The sequence below is a fragment of the Protomyctophum parallelum genome (genome assembly GCF_964188405.1).
Source record: "Protomyctophum parallelum genome assembly, chromosome: 7".
Taxonomy (NCBI): Eukaryota; Metazoa; Chordata; class Actinopteri; order Myctophiformes; family Myctophidae; genus Protomyctophum; species Protomyctophum parallelum.
Genome location: NC_139705.1, coordinates 44,779,075 through 44,802,073, shown reverse-complemented (window position 1 = coordinate 44,802,073; position 22,999 = coordinate 44,779,075). Strand labels below are relative to the sequence as shown.

At 45.1% G+C, this 22,999-nt stretch overlaps 1 protein-coding gene across 1 annotated transcript in view; it reads left to right on the top strand.

The window, feature by feature from the left end:
• Positions 1-22,999, top strand: part of LOC310862128 (solute carrier family 26 member 6-like) — a gene marked incomplete at its 3' end in the record, with an annotated part of 39,677 nt that overhangs the window by 4,043 nt on the left and 12,635 nt on the right. The window contains exons 3-8 of the mRNA XM_083769864.1: positions 3,316-3,426; positions 6,629-6,810; positions 7,909-8,073; positions 9,319-9,471; positions 10,586-10,668; positions 11,628-11,775. Of these exons, the coding sequence (XP_083625990.1) occupies positions 3,316-3,426; positions 6,629-6,810; positions 7,909-8,073; positions 9,319-9,471; positions 10,586-10,668; positions 11,628-11,775 (842 nt within the window). The remainder of the gene's footprint in view (positions 1-3,315; positions 3,427-6,628; positions 6,811-7,908; positions 8,074-9,318; positions 9,472-10,585; positions 10,669-11,627; positions 11,776-22,999) is intronic.

Sequence of the window (22,999 nt, the reverse complement as noted above, 5' to 3'; positions counted from 1 at the left end):
GAAAACAATGTTGCACATTAAGCTACTCATCTGGCAGCTCAAAATCATTTGCCAGTTTGGGAACCATTTACATACTGACGAACACAGTGTTCAGAAACCTTTAACCCTGCTGAGTTGTGAGCTTGTAGATCAGTTATTTTCAGATTTAGGGGGCCTGAGAACAAACCAAGTAATAAGTATAGGGTTTAAGTGGCAAATTGGTAGTTTGAATTGTGTTTAAGAAGGGATGTCAGAGCTCACTGTTATTAGAAGCTCCCAGGTTATACTTTCTTCAGTACTTACTATGAGAACATTTAGAAGCTCCCAGGTTATACTTTCTTCAGTACTTACTATGAGAACATTTCAACTGTTGTCAAACATTGTCACAGTACGTCCTGAATAAAGTATAGCCTGCATTGGAGCTTCTAGTAATAACAGTGTGCAGAGCCGGAGGACATCCATTGTTCTTCCCAGTTTATGTATTTTTGCTCAGCACCTGCTAAAGCAGCTAAACAAAACAACCACAGCTCATCCATTTACTAAAAACTTGGATGAGGTGCTGGAGCTGAATAAAAACAGCTTGAAACAGAACAAATTAGCAGCCGCACACAGATATCTTCATGCTAGCTTTGGGTGACCACCTTCAGGCAAACAAGGACAAGTGAATGCAGCAGTACATAATTGCGAACGCAGTGAGCCACTTACTATGACAGCAGGGGCTGAGTGTCTGTGTGTGTGTGTGTCACGCTGTTACACCACCGGCCCGCCACCAGAGGGCGCAGCTGTGGCACGCACGCACGCACGCACACACACACACACACACACACACAGGGCGCAGCTGTAGCACACACACACACACAACCACACACACACGAGCTGCGTTCGCTTCACGCGTTTGCGCGTCTTACTTGTATAGTGTTTGAGCAGTGCCATCACTTGATAGCCAATACAAAACACCTGTGACTAGATGACATTCCAGTGACATCAATGGAATAGAGCGTTGCAGTCCCGCCCCCTTTCATGACGACACCAGGCCCAGGAAATAGTTCCCAATGCATTTTTCCCATAGACATTTCAAAACGTATTTATTTAAAGACCTTATAAGCGTACAAAGCCAACTCTTATCATGACAACAAACACAATATTTTGGACCAAACAAATAATTACAAAGAAGAAAAGCAACAAAAAAAGTGTTGTAACATGCCGTTTTCTTCTTCTTTCTAATTATTTGTTCAGCCCGAATTTTTTTGTTTGTTGTCATGATTTGTCACGACAAGAGTTGGCTTTGTCCGCGGCATAAACGTCTTTAAATAAATACTTTCTGAAAAGTCTATGAGGAAAATGAACAGCGACTGCGACGCTCTATATTAGACTCCGTATTAGAAAGCAATTGGGTCTCTTCCTTGCTCGCTGCACAAAGGCTCTGTTCCATTGGGTCAGGGTGCTGGTATTATGCATGTTGGCACCTTGCAACACCATAGTCAGGCGGGAAATTGTTGATTTTATGATAGTTTGTGATTATGACCCTAATTGATCATCAACCTGCTAGTATCACCAAGGGTACTCCCAGACAGTAGCTTCACGAAGACACAAGCTGCAGCTTAGAGCAGGCGTCTCTTCCGGGTTTTTATGGTTTTATGGTTTTTATGGTTTTATGGTTTTTATGGAAATGAAGCTTGCGTGCAGCTGCAACTTACAGCGTCCTGCAAAGCGTCGGCAAACACCTCCCGACAATATCGCAGAGATTTCTGGACCACAATTCTTATATGAGAAGATTTTAAGATGACCCAATGTTATTCTCATAGAGAAATTACTTACGCGAACCAGGGGATTAGCGAGTGACGTCAGGACTTGAGCACTCGTAGACCTAGGCCAGCCTAATTTATTTCAGTATATGGAACTATTTAGAATGATGTTCTATTTATACATTCTATTGATGCAGAGATAAATGCAATTTCAAATCTGATTAATCAACTGGTACCATTCAGTTAAGATGTTTTGACTGGTACATGGCTACATACTGTAATTGAAATGCCAGTTCAATTCACCCTCAAATAGACAACGCTGTCTTTGACAATCATTTCTTCATTTTAAGGGCAGCCACTGACAAAATCACCTTATTTTATTATAACCCTTGTTTCTATATTGCTTATGCTATTCTTTACCTACTTCAGGTTAATTTCTCTCAAAAATGTTTAACCCATTTTGGGCGGGAACCCCTTTTGGTGTTAGCATTATGTTATGCTTTAGCTATTGAAAAATAGCAGATCTACAAGCTCTTGTAGGTCTGCTATTTTTGAAAAATCTAAGAACGACTGACATAGAAACATAGCTTTTTCAGAAAACTGTCAGGATTTAGAATACATTTTTAGAATCTGATCTCAGGTAAGAAAAGGACTTGGCTGTAGGTACCATCAGGGCTTTCTCTGGTAGAGATAATTTCACAGAAGAACACTCAACACTGTCCCTCTCGATCAGGTGTCTTGCCAACAAATGTTGCTAAGTGCAGGTAACAGATGGTTCAGTTTAGATAAGCCTGTATGGTCAGAAGAAAAACTGTGTTTATTAGACTTTGTGGTGTAGTGTGGGTGACAGAACTACATTACAGGGCAATTACTGTAGAGGGCCTATTCAATGTCTGTTTCCCAAAAGGGGAACAAGTGGTTGTTAATGGTTAAAATTATGGTGTTTAGGCATTAGAGGTTAAGTTTAGGCAATGGTGTGGTGTGTCACAGCTTTATAGTTTTATTGTGTTCTGCATGTCTTATTAATTGCTGTATGTTCTTTTGTATGTCTATAAATATGTCAATATGTCAATTGATTGATTATGACTCCGGTTAATAATAGGAACAGTTAGTTTGCTTAACATCCTTTGTTCTCATAACGTTCCCATAACCAAATCCAATTGGCTTTTCATAGGGGGATCCGACGGTAATTCCGACGGAGCATTAGTCCGATATGCGGGAACAACAGTCGGACTAGGGGTCAAACATGCGCTGCTCCCGTGCTTGCGGTTATGGTTGCGTTAGGTTAGAGTTTGAGGTAGGTTGTCGGTCTAATGACTGTCGGACCAATAATAGTGTCGGAACTAAAGCCTGTAACCTTAATAGGCCATAATGAAATATTGTCTCTGTCGGGTGGAAAAAAATTCCAAAACTGTGCAGTGTGATCAAGTAGGTAGGGAATTAATTCATGAAAAAAGAGAGAGAAAAGAGATAGGAGGTTTCTGCCCGACAGCAATAATATAGTGTCTGCCCAACAGCAACAAATATTATCAGGCCATAAATGCAGAGATTGTGGAGTTATAAAGGTTTCCTTTATGTTCTGTGCTTCCAGGTATGGCGTATGCCCTCCTGGCCTCCTTGCCACCAGTGTTTGGCCTGTACACCTCCTTCTACCCTGTGCTGGTCTACTTCTTCTTCGGAACCTCCAGACACATCTCTGTGGGTGAGAGAGAACACCTTATGTCACTGGTTCTCTGTGGGTTCTCTGGTTCTCTGTGGGTGAGAGAGAACACCTTATGTCACTGGTTCTCTGTGGGTTCTCTGGTTCTCTGTGGGTGAGAGAGAACACCTTATGTCACTGGTTCTCTGTGGGTTCTCTGGTTCTCTGTGGGTGAGAGAGAACACCTTATGTCACTGGTTCTCTGTGGGTTCTCTGGTTCTCTGTGGGTGAGAGAGAACACCTTATGTCACTGGTTCTCTGTGGGTTCTCTGGTTCTCTGTGGGTGAGAGAGAACACCTTATGTCACTGGTTCTCTGTGGGTTCTCTGGTTCTCTGTGGGTGAGAGAGAACACCTTATCTCACTGGTTCTCTGTGGGTGAGAGAGAACACCTTATCTCACTGGTTCTCTGTGGGTTCTCTGGTTCTCTGTGGGTGAGAGAGAACACCTTATCTCACTGGTTCTCTGTGGGTTCTCTGGTTCTCTGTGGGTGAGAGAGAACACCTTATCTCACTGGTTCTCTGTGGGTGAGAGAGAACACCTTATCTCACTGGTTCTCTGTGGGTTCTCTGGTTCTCTGTGGGTGAGAGAGAACACCTTATCTCACTGGTTCTCTGTGGGTTCTCTGGTTCTCTGTGGGTGAGAGAGAACACCTTATCTCACTGGTTCTCTGTGGGTTCTCTGGTTCTCTGTGGGTGAGAGAGAACACCTTATGTCACTGGTTCTCTGTGGGTTCTCTGGTTCTCTGTGGGTGAGAGAGAACACCTTATCTCACTGGTTCTCTATGGGTTCTCTGTGGGTTCTCTGGTTCTCTGTGGGTGAGAGAGAACACCTTATGTCACTGGTTCTCTGTGGGTTCTCTGGTTCTCTGTGGGTTCTCTGGTTCTCTGTGGGTGAGAGAGAACACCTTATGTCACTGGTTCTCTGTGGGTTCTCTGTGGGTTCTCTGGTTCTCTGTGGGTGAGAGAGAACACCTTATGTTACTGGTTCTCTGTGGGTTCTCTGTGGGTTCTCTGGTTCTCTGTGGGTGAGAGAGAACACCTTATGTCACTGGTTCTCTGTGGGTTCTCTGTGGGTTCTCTGGTTCTCTGTGGGTGAGAGAGAACACCTTATGTCACTGGTTCTCAACATTTTCAGACCGAAGCTCACAATGCCTCGCAACGTTGGGAATCGTGAGCTTGGAACAATTTTAGCCTGTTTCTCATATTATTTGACAATCTGGCCAATATTTGACCAGTTTGTATTGTGTAGTTTGTTGATTACTTTTGAGTCCTTAAACTGTCACTTTACTGTTATCAGGGGACCCCCCTCCCCATGTACTATTTTTAAAATGTACATTATTTTCCTCTGAGATGTAGTGGAGTAGAAGTGAAACTATTGAAAACTGGAAATACTCCAATAAATAAAAATACTTACACCACTGCATTTCCAGGAAGGGACCTCCCATGACCCAATCATTAAAATACATTGTGAATTAACTAATTAAGCCCCATTTCAGAAACAGTGAAACGCTACACAGCTGCATGGAGCCTGTTGAGGATGTTGTCATTCTCGGCATCATTCTCCTCATACCTGTCTCTGTGTGTCTTCCTTTATACGAAGCCAAGCGTATCAGCAGCAGCAGCAGCAGCAGCTGTATGGACACTATGACGATCGTCCACTGCTCTTCCATTTCTCCATTCTTTGGATTAATAAAGCAGTGCTTCCTGGATCTTTTCCTTCTAGTGCATTGTTGTCCCGTTATAAGCCGTTATAAAGCGTTCCAACACGGTCCTTATAAAGTCACACATCGGGCCTGTCTTCCTCTTCTGTGCAAGTCGGGTGTTTATCTTTCTCCTGAATAGATGACGGTCTGATGTGATGAACAATTTAACATTGATATTAAAAAATGTATGCACACAAATGTCATGATTTATTTGTGAGGGGCGCTAGCCCCTCCTATATTCAGCTATTAGTGTAGATTTTTGTCCTAACACAAACATTAATTCCCATTGACAATGAATAGAGAATTTACTTCATGTGTGTCTGAGCAAATCTGTTGTTCCCATTGACAATGAATTGATGTATCTGAGCAAATCAACATGTTACGTCATGATGTATGATGATAAGAGCGCCCCTCACTTCACACAGGTGTGATTTTTGTCTTACACAAACATGAAATTCCCATTGAAAAGGAATGAATAATTTTACGTCATAGTGTCTGAGCAAATAGGCATAGTGTCTATTTTACGTCAAGATGATGTACGATGATACGAGCGCCCCTCACTTCACACGGGTGTGATTTATTCTTCCTAACCTTGTGTCATCTTCAATAAAAGGTGTAGCCTCCTCCGACTTCCTCGTCCCACAACTCAGGTCTCACTTTCACTCAGTAGTTGAGTCTTATTTGACCAGGAGTATATAATTCGACTAAGTAGTACTGGGGCGGTTGACTGCTTTGTCCACCACCACTGCACCTAACAGAGGGAACATGGGGAAATACTACAGTATAGGATGGGATTCTGTGTGAAATCTGTATGAAACTCATCCTTCTTCTCTCTTGCGTGTGTGTGTGTGTGTGTGTGTGACTGTGTGTGTGTGTGTGGGCGCGTGCGTGCGTGCATGCGTGCGATCGTGCGTGCACTCTTGTGCATGCGTGCGTCCAGGTCATAGACTGTAAAAAATATGGACAAAGCGTTCCCCGGGTCTAACATGGACGTAAAATGAAGCCTGTTATTCCTGCACTGTAAGTCGCCATCTTTCTAGATCCGTTTTGGCCCAGCTGGCCATTGGCTGGCTCCGTTTTGGCCCAGCTGGCCATTGGCTGGCCCAGACAACGAGGCGGGACTTCCCCCCTTCTTCTCCGTTGGTTTTTATTTTGACTCGAGTGGGAGGGGAATCCCGATCATAGACTGTAACGGTAGCCACGCCCCTCAGAACATACGCGACTTTATGGTCATTTTTTTAATTAATGGGACCATAATTTTCCAAAAAGAATATTATGACATTAGAAATGAGACTTTAAACTAGTGACTGGAAGCAGAAAGTATTCATGACCATGTTTATTAAGGTAATACAGTCTAGGTGAAGTTGGGCCCAAATACATGGACTTCTATGGGGCTATGGGTTTTTCTGGGTCCAATGACAGCGCCACAACAGGCCATTATATGAACTACGATTTCCTTAGTGGCTTCACAAAATATCTGTCTGACTGCCCCCTTGGTCCAGGTACATTTGCTGTGATCAGCATCATGATTGGCAGTGTGACAGAGAAGCTTGCACCGGACAGTGACTTTCCGAGTCTGAATGGAACCAATGTCAATGGGACGGCGGGTCTGGACATTGGGACCAGAGACGCCCAAAGAGTACAGATTGCAGTGGCCCTAACTGTACTGACAGGACTGTTTCAGGTTAGTGGCCCTAACTGTACTGACAGGACTGTTTCAGGTTAGTGACCCTAACTGTACTGACAGGACTGTTTCAGGTTAGTGACCCTAACTGTACTGACAGGACTGTTTCAGGTTAGTGACCCTAACTGTACTGACAGGACTGTTTCAGGTTAGTGGCCCTAACTGTACTGACAGGACTGTTTCAGGTTAGTGACCCTAACTGTACTGACAGGACTGTTTCAGGTTAGTGACCCTAACTGTACTGACAGGACTGTTTCAGGTTAGTGACCCTAACTGTACTGACAGGACTGTTTCAGGTTAGTGACCCTAACTGTACTGACAGGACTGTTTCAGGTTAGTGACCCTAACTGTACTGACAGGACTGTTTCAGGTTAGTGACCCTAACTGTACTGACAGGACTGTTTCAGGTTAGTGACCCTAACTGTACTGACAGGACTGTTTCAGGTTAGTGACCCTAACTGTACTGACAGGACTGTTTCAGGTTAGTGACCCTAACTGTACTGACAGGACTGTTTCAGGTTAGTGACCCTAACTGTACTGACAGGACTGTTTCAGGTTAGTGACCCTAACTGTACTGACAGGACTGTTTCAGGTTAGTGACCCCATGGTTTCAACTTCTCAGTCGCCACGACTGATTTCCCTCCATAGAAGCCAGCATCACTTCTATGGCAGCATGTTGCGCAGGGAAAATAGCCTATCTAAAGGCTCTCAATGCGTCGGCTATTTTTGGTTATTATTTTAAGATTAAGGCATTTCAAGTAGTCAACCTAGCAATGTACCGGTACATATATAAATTTTAGATCGGCTATTTTCACAATATTTATCTGTGGAGCCGAGTCAAAATAAATGTAATGCCTCAACTCCCACAAGTGAAGTCCAAGTGGGTGGGTGGGGTAATACGGTAGTAAAGCTAATGGTAATTTTACGTGGTCACGGACTGAAAAGGTTGAGAACCACTGTACTACTGTATCAAATTGACTGTGTGTGTGTGTGTGTGTGTGTGTGTGTGTGTGTGTGTGTGTGTGTGTGTGTGTGTGTGTGTGTGTGTGTGTGTGTGTGTGTGTGTGTGTGTGTGTGTGTGCGCGCGCGCGCGCGCAGATCCTGTTGGGTCTGGTACGGTTCGGGTTCGTGGTCACGTACCTGTCCGAGCCTCTGATCCGAGGCTACACTACAGGAGCGGCGTGCCACGTGACCATCTCCCAAGTCAAGTATCTGTTCGGAATCAAGCCCCAACGCTTTTCCGGACCCCTCTCTCAAGTTTATGTGAGTGTATAATATCAATGCGATGACCCAACGCAATGCTGTGTCGCACGTAAATAGAACGATGAACATATCAGCGTGTCAGTATTTGTAGACATGTCCCCTTTGTTTAGACGCGAGCAAGACTCAGGTTTCAGTACTTTCTCTACAGTGGCAGTGCTCTGTTCAGTAGAGTTCATTAAAAACAGAAGAATCACTCACAAAACACTCACAAAAAAGGTCCTTTATAGGTAGTTTTTTTGAGGAATGCTCTGCCGAAACGCGTTCACATGCTGTTTGTGCCTAATTAAAGCTGCACTATGCAACTTTTCCCTTCTACCCGGGATTTGAACCCAAATGCTGCAAGTGCTGACATTTTAACCATTGAGCTCATAGAGCGTCGCAGTCCCTCCCCCTTTCAGAACAACGAGTGGCCCAGGAAATTAATCTCAATGCATTTTTCCCTTTTAAGCATCGTACGAAGCCAACTCTTGTCGTGACAAATCACGACAACAAACACAATCTTTCGGGCCAAACAAAAAACGGCAGGTTACAACACTTTTTTTGTTGTTTTTCTTCTTTGTAATTATTTGTTTGGTCCAAAATATTGTGTGTGTTGTCATGATTTGTCACGACAAGAGTTGGCTTCGTACGACGCTTAAAAGGTCTTTAAATAAATACGTTTTGAAATGCCTATGGGAAATATGCATTGGGATTCATCTCCTGGGCCACTCGTTGTTCTGAAAGGGGGAGGGACTGTGACGCTCTATAGTCTGCTTGCTCAGGGGGATAGCCTGAGGCTTCGTACACACATAAAAAACAACTGTGTTGTGCTCTGCCTGTATTTCATGGCCGTCCCAATGCTTTTCCAATGGAAGTCACATGGTTGGTTTGACCAAACACTTGTTTGATTGCCCCCTGCACTTCCCCCATCACACACGCCATGAAACACTGACAGCACAGAGCATATGTGATATATGTGATGATATGTGATGTCTGATATGTGTGTACGAAGCCTGAGGGGGAATGGAAAGAAAGAATATTAACACAGCCGGTCTTTTATAGTGTTTGGAGAGGACATTGGCCGCTGATTGCCTTTGGCTCCGCCCTCCAATCCAGAACTGCAATACGATTGGTTAGGAAGGCATGCCTCACACAGAGAACAGAACCCATGACTTAAAGGCCCCAGTGACACTTCGTTTTGAATGATGCATTTATTTGAGTTTTTTTTATGTTTATTCTACCTCTTTTACTCCACTCTCACCATAGACCCTGTGGGAGATCTTTAAGCTGCTGGGGGGGACTAAAGTGGCAGAATTGGCCGTCAGCCTGGTGTCTCTGGCTGTTCTCATTGTGGTCAAAGAGCTCAACGCCTACTATAGCAAGAAGCTGCCTCTTCCCATCCCTATAGAACTCATAGTTGTAAGTCATTGGTGTGTTTATGTCGTTAGTTCCTTTCATTCATAGCTTCACCTGCTTGTTCCACATCACCTTTCTCTCATACGCTGTATGTCATCTCCATATTTGAACTTGTGTTTCTTCGTAAATTAATGCCCTGGCCTAGGTACTAGTACTTGCATCATACTATGAGCGCCACACAAAAGCATCATTTGAATAGCAGATCCGCAAGCTCGAAACGAAGGCGACACGCTTTGGGCTTGTGCATCTGCTACTTTAGCTATTGTTTTATTTGAATCCCCAAAAGTTACAGCTTTGGACATACTGTATGTGAGATGATATATGCTTTGACTCAATAAGCCAGCAGAGGGCGCTTGATCACTGCACTCTGCTGGACAGGAAAGGACTCAATTATTGACGATGATTAATCTCAACATCTCAAAGTGAAAGTGACACAATGTCACGATGGTTTATTTACAGTTTGGGTGTTCCCAACAATGGGATCATTAGACTAACAATATACCTCACACCACCCCACACACACACACACACACACACACACACACACACACACACACACACCAACGTTCCTTATGTCTTACCACACACACACACACACACACACACACACACACACACACACACACACACCAACGTTCCTTATGTCTTACCACACACACACCAACGTTCCTTATGTCTTACCACACACACACACCAACGTTCCTTATGTCTTACCCCACACACACACACACACACACACACACACACACACACACACACACACCTACGTTCCTTATGTCTTACCACACACACACACACACACACCAACGTTCCTTATGTCTTACCACACACACACACACCAACGTTCCTTATGTCTTACCACACACACACACCAACGTTCCTTATGTCTTACCACACACACACACACACACACACACACACACACCAACGTTCCTTATGTCTTACCACACACACACACACACACACACACACACACACACCAACGTTCCTTATGTCTTACCACACACACACACACACCAACGTTCCTTATGTCTTACCACACACACACACACACCAACGTTCCTTATGTCTTACCACACACACACACACACCAACGTTCCTTATGTCTTCCTGGCAGATCGTAGGAGCAACAATCATCTCCTACTTTGCTGACCTTCCTGGCAATTATGACATCGATGCGGTTGGAGCGATCCCCAGCGGGTTCGTTTTCACGCACGCACGCACGCTCGCACAGAACCCAATGAACCCCCTGTTCTGACAAAGATGGTTTATTATTGCAGATATGATCTGTTGATTTAACTATTTATAACTATTAGTTCCTTTGACCTTTAGCGGCCTAATTTGATTATTAGGATACTAAATCAGTTCAACACAGCAAATGTTCTCAGAGCTCGGTTGAATCATATTTATTTTTATGTGATTTTATTATCGTCAATAAATGTCTACATAGTAAATGTCGTCAGAGTTGATTTATATCCATTTGTAACGCTGAGTGTATAGTAATATTAGCTTTAGATTTAACCCATTTTGTGCAGGAACCCCTGTTGGTGTTTTAATCATTATGTTATACTTTAGCGATTGAAAAATAGCAGATCTACAAGCTCATAGCGCGGCACCGAGTGCCGCTATGTACTTGTAGGTCTGCTATTTTAGAGAAATCGTGAAAATGTGCCTAAAATATTTGAATATATATTATTACAGACATTTTAACAAAAATCTTTGCTTCTGGGGAGGTCCCTGGAACAACATATTTTCAGATGGGGGGTGGAGGCATATTACATATACTTTTTGGGGTCCTTGACATGAAATATTGAGCACCACTGATACAGAAACATGAGGTTTTTCATAAAACTGTCTGGGTTAATAATCGTCTCTGTTGGGTGGAAACCTCATATATGTCCAACAATTTACTTTTCAACATTCAAACTCAAAAACCGCAAAAGTAGCAAATCGACAAACTCAAAAAGAGCTTGCGGATCGGCCAAGTAGGGACACTAAATACTTTACGAAAACAAACCCCACAAAAAGTTAAAATATGAGGTTTCTCCCTCGACAGCAACCAAAAGAGCACTCAGGATTTCACTGTGCGTATCCTGCTCTCTCTCTTGCTCTCTCTCCCTATCGCTGTCGCTCTCTGTCTATCTACCAACCCTCCTCAGGCTGGTGGCCCCGCGTGTCCCAGATGTGTCGTGGTTCTCAGAGGTGATAGGCGATGCGTTCGCCTTGGCCATCGTGGCCTACGCCATCTCCATCTCTCTGGGCAAGACCTTTGCCCTCAAACACGGCTACAAGGTGGACAGCAACCAGGTGAGACTGGGTCAACACAGACACAAATACATGCACTTGTACATTATTGGCTGTTGATGGTGACGTAACTAAGGTACACTTCAAGGTAGGTATAAGGTCAATAACGGGTCTAAAGGGTTTAGAACAGCAGTTGTACACAAGTAGACAGGTAGACATTAGTTAGTAGCAGTACTTGTGTGCAAGTATATGGAGTTCTTTGTCAGGCATGCCCGCGTTATCCGCACGCTAGGCGTGCATCTCGTGCTGTGTTGTAATGTGTGTCACACATCCGGTTGCGGTAGGCTCAGGTACCTTTGGGCATATTGTACAAAGGTGATCGGTAACTGACCTAGATCTGCATCTATTAGCTAATTTATCGTTCTGTTGAGCTGGTCAAGTCATCGTCAGAGGCCTTTTGTGGCGGTTCTGGAATTTGAAGTCGGCGGGGCGAACGGTTCTCGAGTTACATGAATTTCAGACGTACACTGCACACACACACAGTGACACACACACACACACACACACACACGCACACACACACACAGATTGGGTGCATTTATAGATAGATTATGCTCCTTTATAGTTAGTGTGGTTGCAGACTATAGTTATTGTCACACTTTATTATTCTTTTTCTGGAGTAACCTACCTATAACTTCCGCTGTGATTTGTAGTAGCTAATTGGCTGTTGTTGGTTACATAACCAATCTATGTTTTACATCGTTTATAAAGACATAAATTCCCTTGCAGGGGCAGAAGACCAAACTATTCAAGCGTTATAGAAATGTTCAAATTAGGGAGGGGCCTAGGCATGTAAGCGACTGCGGCAACCACACTTTGCAATTTTTCAAAATTGTGACTTTTCTAGTTAAATTTAGTTTAATTGTATCCATTTTATTCTCTATCTCTTGTTTTTATCCTGTAAATGTAAAGCACTTTTTGTTGCCTTGGCGTATGAAAGGTGCTGTATATATGGTTGCCGTGCCTTGTCTATTGCGTGCACACATAGCCATTAGCAGACACACAACGCTTGCAGTTTATTCAGAAACGGACGTGAGAACTGGAATAGGCCTTCACTGTGATCCAACGCAAACAGTTCACCGCCAAAGCCTTGACCTAATATGAAAGTGTGTAATCTCTGTGCACATTAGGGCTTGTCATGCTGTCACCTTGGTGGAAAGAATATGCTTCTATTCCAGGAAATAGACACAAATAGATTCACAGGCCTGCATTCACCAACTCTCCAAATAGCCTAAAGGCCTATTCACTGACTGACTGACTGTCTCCTTTATTTGTTCTCTTGGCATTTCCCGTCCTATATTCAAATTTGCTAATGGAAGGGCCGGGCCGGCCGGCTGGCGCGCAGACCACGGCCACGTCACTCTAACTCAGACGTGACCATAAACAAACCCAATATGCCCATATATAGGCATGTCACTCTAACTCAGACGTGACCATAAACAAACCCAATATGCCCATATATGTGACCAGTGCCAGTGGTTTAATATACAAGGGGGCCATGGTCATTTTTCAGTTCTTTACATATTGCATGTCACTCTAACTCAGACTTGACCATAAACAAACCCAATATGCCCATATATAGACATGCCACTATGACTCAGACATAACCTTAAACAAACCCAACATGCCCATATATAGGCATGCCACTATGACTCAGACATAACCTTAAACAAACCCAACATGCCCATATATAGGCATGCCACTATGACTCAGACATAACCTTAAACAAAGCCCATACGCCCATACTGTATAAGGAGATCCGTGTGTCTTGAGCCATAGATCTGACCACTATTCCCATACGTGGTCACGCGCATATGGGACTGACCGAGTCGGTCCAGAACTGCCGATCTGACCAACATGTCCACATATGGGTATGCCAAATTGCCAAATTACTGTCTTACAGGCCATATACTAATGACATCACAGACAGACAGACAGACAGACAGACAGACAGACAGACAGACAACAGACAACAGACAACAGGCAGGCAGACAGACAGACAGACAGACAGACAGACAGACAGACAGACAGACAGACAGACAGACAGACAGACAGACACCTTTATTATCCCGCGGGGGAAATCAGTCGCTCAGAGGTGACAAATCTCCCGACACTATGACGCAGACATAATTGTTCAGATTGGCGGTGCGACGTACAGTTGTGAAAGCTCTGAAAATTTCACACGCACACACACAAACACACACACACACACACACACACACACACACACACACACACACACACACACACACACACAGATCTACAACCTCACAGTGCGTTGCAGTGCGATATATGTCGTGACTCTTGAGCTTGTCGATCTGCTATTCATGGGGCACAACATCTGGGGCACAGTATAGGCCTGTGCACAGTATACAACCCCAACCTCTAAACCTATACGTATCTCTAATGCCTAATTCTGAGGCTAACTAACCCCGTACCCGAGGACATTATCATCACAATGTCTAGTTTTGCAATTCTACTTATACGATATTTGTCTCTCACAAATTCAGTATACTAATATACAAGTACATCCACACACAGAGACATGTTACTGTGCTGGTTGTGCTCTGATGGAGGGAAACAGTGCAGGAACATCCAGAGCTGATAAGAGCTGACCTGCTAAATGTTTCATGTTCAAACAATTGTGCATGAAGTGCTGCAGCTTCTCTCATTACACTGCATGGACACATTGAGGCATTGGGCCAGAACTGTGGTCTCAGCCCATTATGAATAGATCAAGACCTTAACCCATTTAGACCTGACGTCGAAATAAAAAAAATTGTCCTCTGAAAGAATATATATTCAAAGATTTGTTGCCGCATATTCACGAATTTTCAAAAATAGCAGACCCACAAGCTCGTAGCGCGCCACTCGGTGGCACGCTATGAGCTTGTAGATCTGCTATTTTTCAATAGCTAAAGTAGAACATAATGCTTAGTTAAAACACCAAAAGGGGTCCCCGTCCAGAATGGGTTTTAAGCCTATGTACAATCATCAATGCGATCCATATAATCACCATTAGTAAGGATGGAATATCCCAGCCAAAGATGTTGAGAACCCCTGAGCAATATCATATTGAACTGAATCGGATAAGCAAAGGCTAAAATTGGATATCATCGCTGTTGGGCAGAAACCTTTTAGTATTTCCTTCCATATTTCATATCTTTATTTTTTTTCCACAAATACATTGTAATACTACCTACAATCTCAAGCTCACAACTCATCACAATGTAACGTGTTGTGAGCTGCTAATTTTGAAAACTCTGTGGTACTTGGGAGAAAAAAAGACGGAAAACAAACTTTCACCTAAATGGCATGCTCAAATAGGAACGGCATGACGTGGAAAGTAGTTAAGTGGTTCTGTGGTTTCATAAATGTTTAACCAATGAAAAGTATTAACAAGAGCTTGTGTGAATAATAACTCCACTGGATCCATTGGTACACAAGTTATTTTTTTCCATTTCCTGGAAACTGTAGCTGTTTTGGAAGACTGGCTAGTTCATTCTATCGCAGTGCAAAGGCAGGAGCTTTAGGAACCAATAGCAGACAGATAGGCGCAGGCAGATGAGCTTCAATGCAAGGTTTTTATTCAAAAACAAACCTTGCCACAAGGAACACTACAGTACACTAGGAGTTAAATCATGGATACACGAGGAGAACACTACTGACATAACGTGACAAACTAGCAAGGGAACTGAACAAACAGGGGAGTATAAATAGACACAGACTAACTAGGCACAGGTGAAACAAAACTCAAAATCAAGACAGGGATTGGCTGGGGGACTAAGAGGACACAGGTGGAAAACAAAGACTAATCACAATACAGGTTAGACAAGGCAGGTACAGAACTACAGGGGCAGACAGGAAAACACAAAACAATACTACAAAATAAAAGGTACACAAGTTAAAGGTGAAACTCAAACTGGAACTAAGACACAGGGAAAACACAATACTTCAAAAATCACAGGAACACAACAGAAAGGTAAAACAATAACAAAAACCAAGAACAGGGTACACGTAAACTGCAGGTTGAAAAGACCCTCAGCTCTGAACTCGGTAGAATCTGCACCTGGCTCGCTGATAACAAACTATCCTTACACCTGGGAAAAACTGAATCCATCCTCTTCGGATCAAATAGTAAACTCAGCAAGGCAGATGGCTTCTTAGTTAGAGTGGGTGACAATATTATCACACGAAAAGATCAAATTACCTACCTAGGTTCCATCCTGGAGGCCAATCTTTCCGGTGATAAAATGGCCACCAACGTAATCAAAAAAGTCAATCAAAGAACAAGATTCCTTTACAGGATCTCCTCACTGGTCAGCAAAAACACCTTGAAGACCTTAACAGGAGCCCTCGTACAAGGTTTCTTTGACTATGCATCCACCTCTTGGTACCACAGCACCTCAAAGGCCCTTAAAACAAGGCTCCAGACCTCCCAAAACAAACTGGTCAGGCTCCTACTTGGCCTCACCCCCCGAACCCACCTCACCCCTGCCCACTTTGACAGGCTGGGATGGCTTAGGGTCGACGACAGAGTACAGCATCTTGCAATGGGTCTGGTCCACAAGATTCGATACACCACCAAGATACCCATGTACCTGTCTAAATACTTCCTTAATGTAAACGAAGTCCACACCCACAACACCAGAGGGAGTGCAACAAACCATGTACAACCCAGATTCGGCACAAACAAGGGACTAAATTATTTTCGCTCCTATGCCACCAAAATGTGGAACGCCCTACCAACAGTCATTAAGACATGTGAATCCCTTGACTCCTTCAAAACCGCTCTCAAAGGGCACCTACGGATGGCTGCAATTCGAAACTGGCCTCTGTAAAATCTGAATCCCCCCCACCCCCCCCATTTTCCCTCACTGTATATTGTATCTTTTCCCTTTTTTGCTTCCCATATGATGAATTCCTGTTCTGTACTTTAGCTACATAGAAATGTCTATGAAATGCCTCCACCCTCAGGGGGGCCTCAACAAAATAATGATGTCATAGGTATGTGGGGGCCTCATATTTGGTCTTGAAACAATCCTCCAGGTTCCTAAGGCCGCCCCTGAGAACACACAAACACACCAAGCTGGCCATAGGGGGCGCTAGCTCCCCTCAAAGAGCCAGAATGCAAAATGCTTGTCATTCAGCCTCACTTTGAGTTGCTCAGTGGACTGTCTCTCACACAGCGATATGGAGAAAAATATCACACCCGCGTGACATGAGCGGCACTGTTATCACCATACATCACATTGCTCAGCCAGTCAGCTTTAGCACATTCCGCGCATGTGCGCACGCACGCACGCACACACACACACACACACACACACACACACACACACACACACACACACACACACACACACACAGCCTCAAAATACAACACAGCTCAGTGTTAGGGAACGCTGTAGCAATTTACAATTTAGGCATTTAGCAGACGCTCTTAATCCAGAGTGATTTACATTAAGCAAGAACAAAAAAGCATGGGAATACATCACATAAAAGCATTTATCATGAAACATGCGTAAGCTAAGAACGTAATAGTGGAATATCTATATAATGAAACTATATTATAAACTATACATATATACTATACTATGCTATACGTGTGGAAGACCCATAGATCCATAGATCCATAGACCCCAAGGTAGCCGCAATGAAGTAATAAATATAGCAATAGAGTTCAAAGGGTGCAGATGAAGAACAGCTGCACTAATTGGGGTCGTTAAGGCGTGCATGGTAACAGTTTGTGTCTCGTGTGATTTCACACCAGAAGATATAAGATGATGCGCCGTGTTGAAAATGACTGTAGACGTCGAGAGAGAGAAGACAGACAGACAGACAGACAGACAGACAGACAGCAATGTTGTCTTGGACCGTTTCCAAAGCAGGAGGACCAAAGCGATTCTATGCTGCTGTAGCAGTGAGGAACAAACTGTATTCCTTTGGAGGCTACGGTTATGGAAGGACCTTCAACAACATGGGACAGATGGATGTCCATGTCTTCAACACAGTGTCTTTATGCTGGAAGAAGTTACCTCCAGTGGAAACAGGAAGAGGGGACGGTCACCTTGAGGTTCCATCCATGCGCCGGGACCACACAGCTGTGTTGGTTGAAGATACAGTCTACATCTGGGGAGGGGAGCCTTACAGCAATGTGCTTTATGCATTTGATGTTGACTCCTACAGATGGTTCCAACCCAGGGTTTCTGGGACTGTTCCAGAGGAGAGGTGCTTCCACTCAGCCTGTGTGTTGGAGAAAGTCATGTTTATCCATGGAGGATACACCAAGCTGACTGGAAGCACTAATGACATGTACAAGTTGGACACCAGCACAATGGTCTGGACTTTAATTAACACCAGAGGAACTCCACCTCCTGTTTCACACAGTCACTCTGCTACCATCATTGGTAACAAGATGTTTGTATTCGGGAACAGGAGGTTCCAGGGGGGCTACAACACCATCAGAGTGTTTGACACAGAGACAAACGCCTGGCTGGACACACCTTCTGCTCAACTTCTACCAGAAGGACGCTGGTATCATTCAGCATTTACCTACAATGGAGAGCTGTACATATGTGGAGGCTGGAACAGTAACCAGAACTTCAATGATGTGTGGAAATTCAGTCCAGAGACCTTCTCCTGGAAGAAGGTTGAGCCCAAGGGGAAAGGACCATGTCCAATGCGTGGTATGTGCTGTTGCATTGTGGGAGATCGTATCATCCTCTTTGGAGGAAGGAAAGGAGATTACACTATCTCTGATGAGCTGTTCATCTTAGACTTGAGTCCTTGTCTTAAGACATTATGCAAGCTAGAAGTTATTCAGTACGCTCTGGACCAATCAGAACTCCCACACGACATCAGGTGGGAACTGCTAGCCATGGCAACCAACAACAACAGACAACAACAACAATAACAACAACAAACAACAATAACAACCGAGACCACATTCCAGACGAAGGAACAGCAGAAAGATCAAGAAATGATGGATCAACATCTCATCCCACCTGATGGTGAGCCACCTCTCAGCATCACTTACTGAGATTCAAACCTCAGGAGACTCCTTCTCTCCAGACAAGCTCTCCAACCATTCAGCTAGGCATCAAACAATGACAATTGTTCCGTCCAACACAATGCGGTGGAAACACAAACCTGTGTCTGTATGTTCCAAACTGAACACGGTGGAACTCTTTATTTCTATGATCTTTTTTTATTTAAAGGACCAAGCAGTCCTGAAAGGACTTGGTCCTTTATTGTTATGGTTAGGTTTTTTTCCTTCTCCTTTTGCCAAAAAAAATAATAATCGCAAAACTCTGCCTACAGAAAAATTATAATCTTAAAGACTATCTGGTACACAGCAAGCTAAAAGGAATCAACACACCAGCACGCCAGATACTAGAATAGTTCAAACCCAAACAAATAGTTAAAAATAGAACTACAAAACACATAACAGCCAGCACCAGCAACTGTGTTTGACAATATGTCGGAGAAACGAGTAAAACAATAGCTACAAGGCTGAGACAACACAAATACAATATTAACAATGCAAAAAAGACGACTAAAAGGATTGTTCAACATTACATGGCACATGGCATTGAAGCTCTAAAAGTATCTGGACTTCAACACAATCCCAACTGGACAATAGGACAAAGACGTTTTAATGGAAAACAGTGGATTAAGAACCTCAACACGGATTTTCCTGGAGGTTTAAACATGCCAAAACTCCACAGCCATATACATGCTAAACACAGCCAACAATCAATGGAAATCAGACTTTGAATATAGGGGACAAATTATCACATTCCACACCAAGCCAACCTGGGACACGAAGCAAGAGTGTACAGTGGACTGAAGTCCCCTCAGTCAACCCCCGACCACTCTTGGCTCTCTCTCTCTCTCTCTCTCTCTCTCTCTCTCTCTCTCACTCACTCACTGCCTTGCTCTCTCCCACAATGTTAATGTTTTTTTTTTTTTAAGATATTTTTTTGCGGCTTACGCCTTTATTGATTTTTTAAGGGATAGAAAGTAGGCTGACAGGAAACGGGAGAGAGATGGGGGGATGACATGCGGTAAAGGCCGTGTCGGGTCCGGGAGTCGAACCCGCGGCACACCGCGACTGGATCACCAGTCCGGTGCCCAGACCGTTACGCTACGGCCTGGGCCAATGTTAATGTTAAGTTAGTAAAGTTACTTATTTTATGTAAATAACATGGTAAAATGTGCAGCATTGGGAGGTAAAGGGGAGACACTTTCATTGTGAAGGGACGACAGGATGAGGAAAGGTGTTGTTGCTAATTGTCGAGAGTAATGGCTGCGTGTGATATTGAACAGTCAAACTATTCGTATCAATATACGGCCGTATCAACAAAATAATTATGTCATAGGTATATGGGGGCCTTATATTTGGTCTTGAAACGGGCCTCCAGATTCCTAAGGCCGCCCCTGCACGGACCATGACACAGTTGAGGATAGAGTCCTGAATAAGTGGTTCTATAATAAGTGGGGTCCGGGGACCCGCTCAGGGGTCCTTGGGGGGGTTTCACAGTGTGTCACACATGGTGTGTTTCCTGTGTTCAGGAGCTGGTGGCGCTGGGCCTCAGTAACATGGTGTGTTTCCTGTGTTCACACAGCTGTCAAGATGGCGCCGTCGAGGGCTGCTGTGGCGTTAACGTGTGTAGTGTTCTGTCTGTTTTGTGCTGTTTACGTGTCCTGTTTAACTTCTTACACTAAAGAAGAGCTTCTGCACATTGGGTGTTCAACCCCATCGGACTTTTTACCAACATTACTCACCCGTTCAACGGACATACTGGATATGCTAGTGAAGGGGACGGCGTTCTTCGCCAGTGCTGTACGTTGGACAAGAAGACAACGGGGAATAAGAGGAGGTTGTCTGGTTCGCCTACGCCGGAGAGGATCGCGTCCACCTCTCCCAGGTATATTCCTTGGAAACGTGAACTCTCTACCCAATAAAATGGATGAACTCCGGTTGCTGGTTTCAAGAAGCAATGACTTTCACTCCACGGCTGTCTTCGCGTTAGTAGAGACCCATCTAACGCCGACAGTCCCAGACGGAGCTGTACAGCTGGAGGGCTTTTCCGCGTTTCGAGCTGACAGAGACTTCGAGGCGGTTGGCAAGTCGCGTGGAGGCGGACTTTTGTTTTTTGTAAACAATTGCTGGTGTTCTGACGTGACAGTGATTCACCAACACTGTTCTACTGCACTTGAATCTCTATTCATCCTTTGTCGCCCATTCTATTCCCCACGTGAGTTTAATGCGTTCATCCTCGTGTGTGTTTACATTCCTCCAGATGCTGACGTCACAGCAGCAGTAGACACACTGGCAGAACAGCTGTCGGGGGCGGAGCGTAAATACCCGGACAGTTTTGCTGTAGTTTTGGGGGACTTCAACCAGGCTCATTTGAGTCGGGCTCTCCCCAAATACAGGCAGCAGGTCACATGCCCAACTAGGGGTGTGAACACTCTGGATCACTGCTACTGTACCATCAAGCAGGCATACCACTCTGTCCCCCGTGCTGCGCTGGGCAAAGGTGATCACCATCTCATCCATCTGATCCCTCGCTACAGGCAGAGATTAAAAATCTCTAAGCCTGTAGTGCGGAACTACAGAGTTTGGTCCAGTGACGCATGTGAGCGACTCCGTGCCTGGCTGGAGAGCGCTGGCTGCGACCAGGACTATGTCGAGTGGGCGGGGCCTGAGGCTGGTAACAACCTGGATGAATACACAGACACTGTGACATCATTCATCAGTCTCGGCGAGGAGGTGTGTGTCCCACTCCGCTCCAGGAAGATCTATAACAATGACAAGCCCTGGTTCTCAGCCCAACTCAGAAGGCTAAGGCGTAGTGGTGATGTGGCTCTGTTCAGGCAAGCCAAATACAGGTTTGCCAAAGAGGTGAGGGAGGCGAAACATCGCTTCTCAGAGAGACTGCGGCAACAGCTCTCTGATGGGAATTCCTCCTCCGTCTGGAAAGGCCTCAAGACCATCACAAATTACAAGCCCAAGTCTCCACAGGCGTCTGACAACCTCCCCCTTGCTAACGAGCTCAATGAGTTCTACTGCAGATTCGAGAAAGAGAGGTTGCCCCCCACCCATCACCCCCCCCTGCCACATCCACCATCCCCGCATCCCCCCCTCTCTGTCACGGCGAGAGAGGTGAAACTGCTGCTGAGGAGCCAGAACCCCCGGAAGGCGGCCGGCCCGGATTCTGTCTCCCCCTCTGTCCTGAAGCACTGCGCTGACCAGCTCGCCCCGGTGTTCACCACCATCTTCAATGCCTCGCTGGAGCAGTGTCACGTCCCAGCGTGCTTCAAGGCCTCGACCATCATCCCCGTCCCCAAGAAGGCCAAGGTCACGGGCCTTAATGATTACAGACCCGTCGCCCTGACCTCTGTGGTCATGAAGGTCCTGGTGCGCCTTGTCCTGGCTCACCTGAAGAGCATCACAGATCCTGTGCTGGACCCGATGCAGTTTGCGTACAGGGCCAACAGATCCACGGAGGATGTCGTGAACATGGCTCTGCACTACACCCTTCAACACCTGGACACTGCAGGCAACTACGCCAGGATCCTGTTCGTGGACTTCAGCTCGGCCTTCAATACGATCCTGCCATCCATCCTGGAGCACCAGCTGTCCTTGCTGCAAGTGCCGGACTCCACTCGCAGGTGGATTACGGACTTCCTCACCAACAGGTCGCAGCGGGTGAAGCTGGGGAAGAACATTTCCAGCTCCAGGTCCACCAGCACTGGCTCCCCGCAGGGCTGTGTCCTGTCCCCACTCTTGTTCTCCCTGTACACCAACAGCTGTATTTCCCTCCATCCGTCAGTTAAGCTACTGAAGTTTGCTGACGATACCACCCTGGTGGGCCTCATCTCTAAGGGGGATGAGTCGGCCTACAGGAGGGAGATCGAGCGGCTGCAGAGTTGGTGCGGCAACAACAACCTGGAGCTTAATGCTCTTAAGACAGTAGAGATGGTGGTGGACTTCCGCAGGAACGCAGCCCCGCCCCCTCCCATCATGCTGGGAGACACCCCGGTGACATCAGTGGAGTCATGCCGGTTCCTGGGCATGACAATTTCTCGGGACCTCAAGTGGGAGCTGAACATCATGGCCCTCCTGAAGAAGGCCCAGCAGAGGCTGTACTTCCTCCGTCAGCTGAAAAAATTCAGACTGCCGAGGCTCATGATGGCTCAGTTCTACACAGCCATT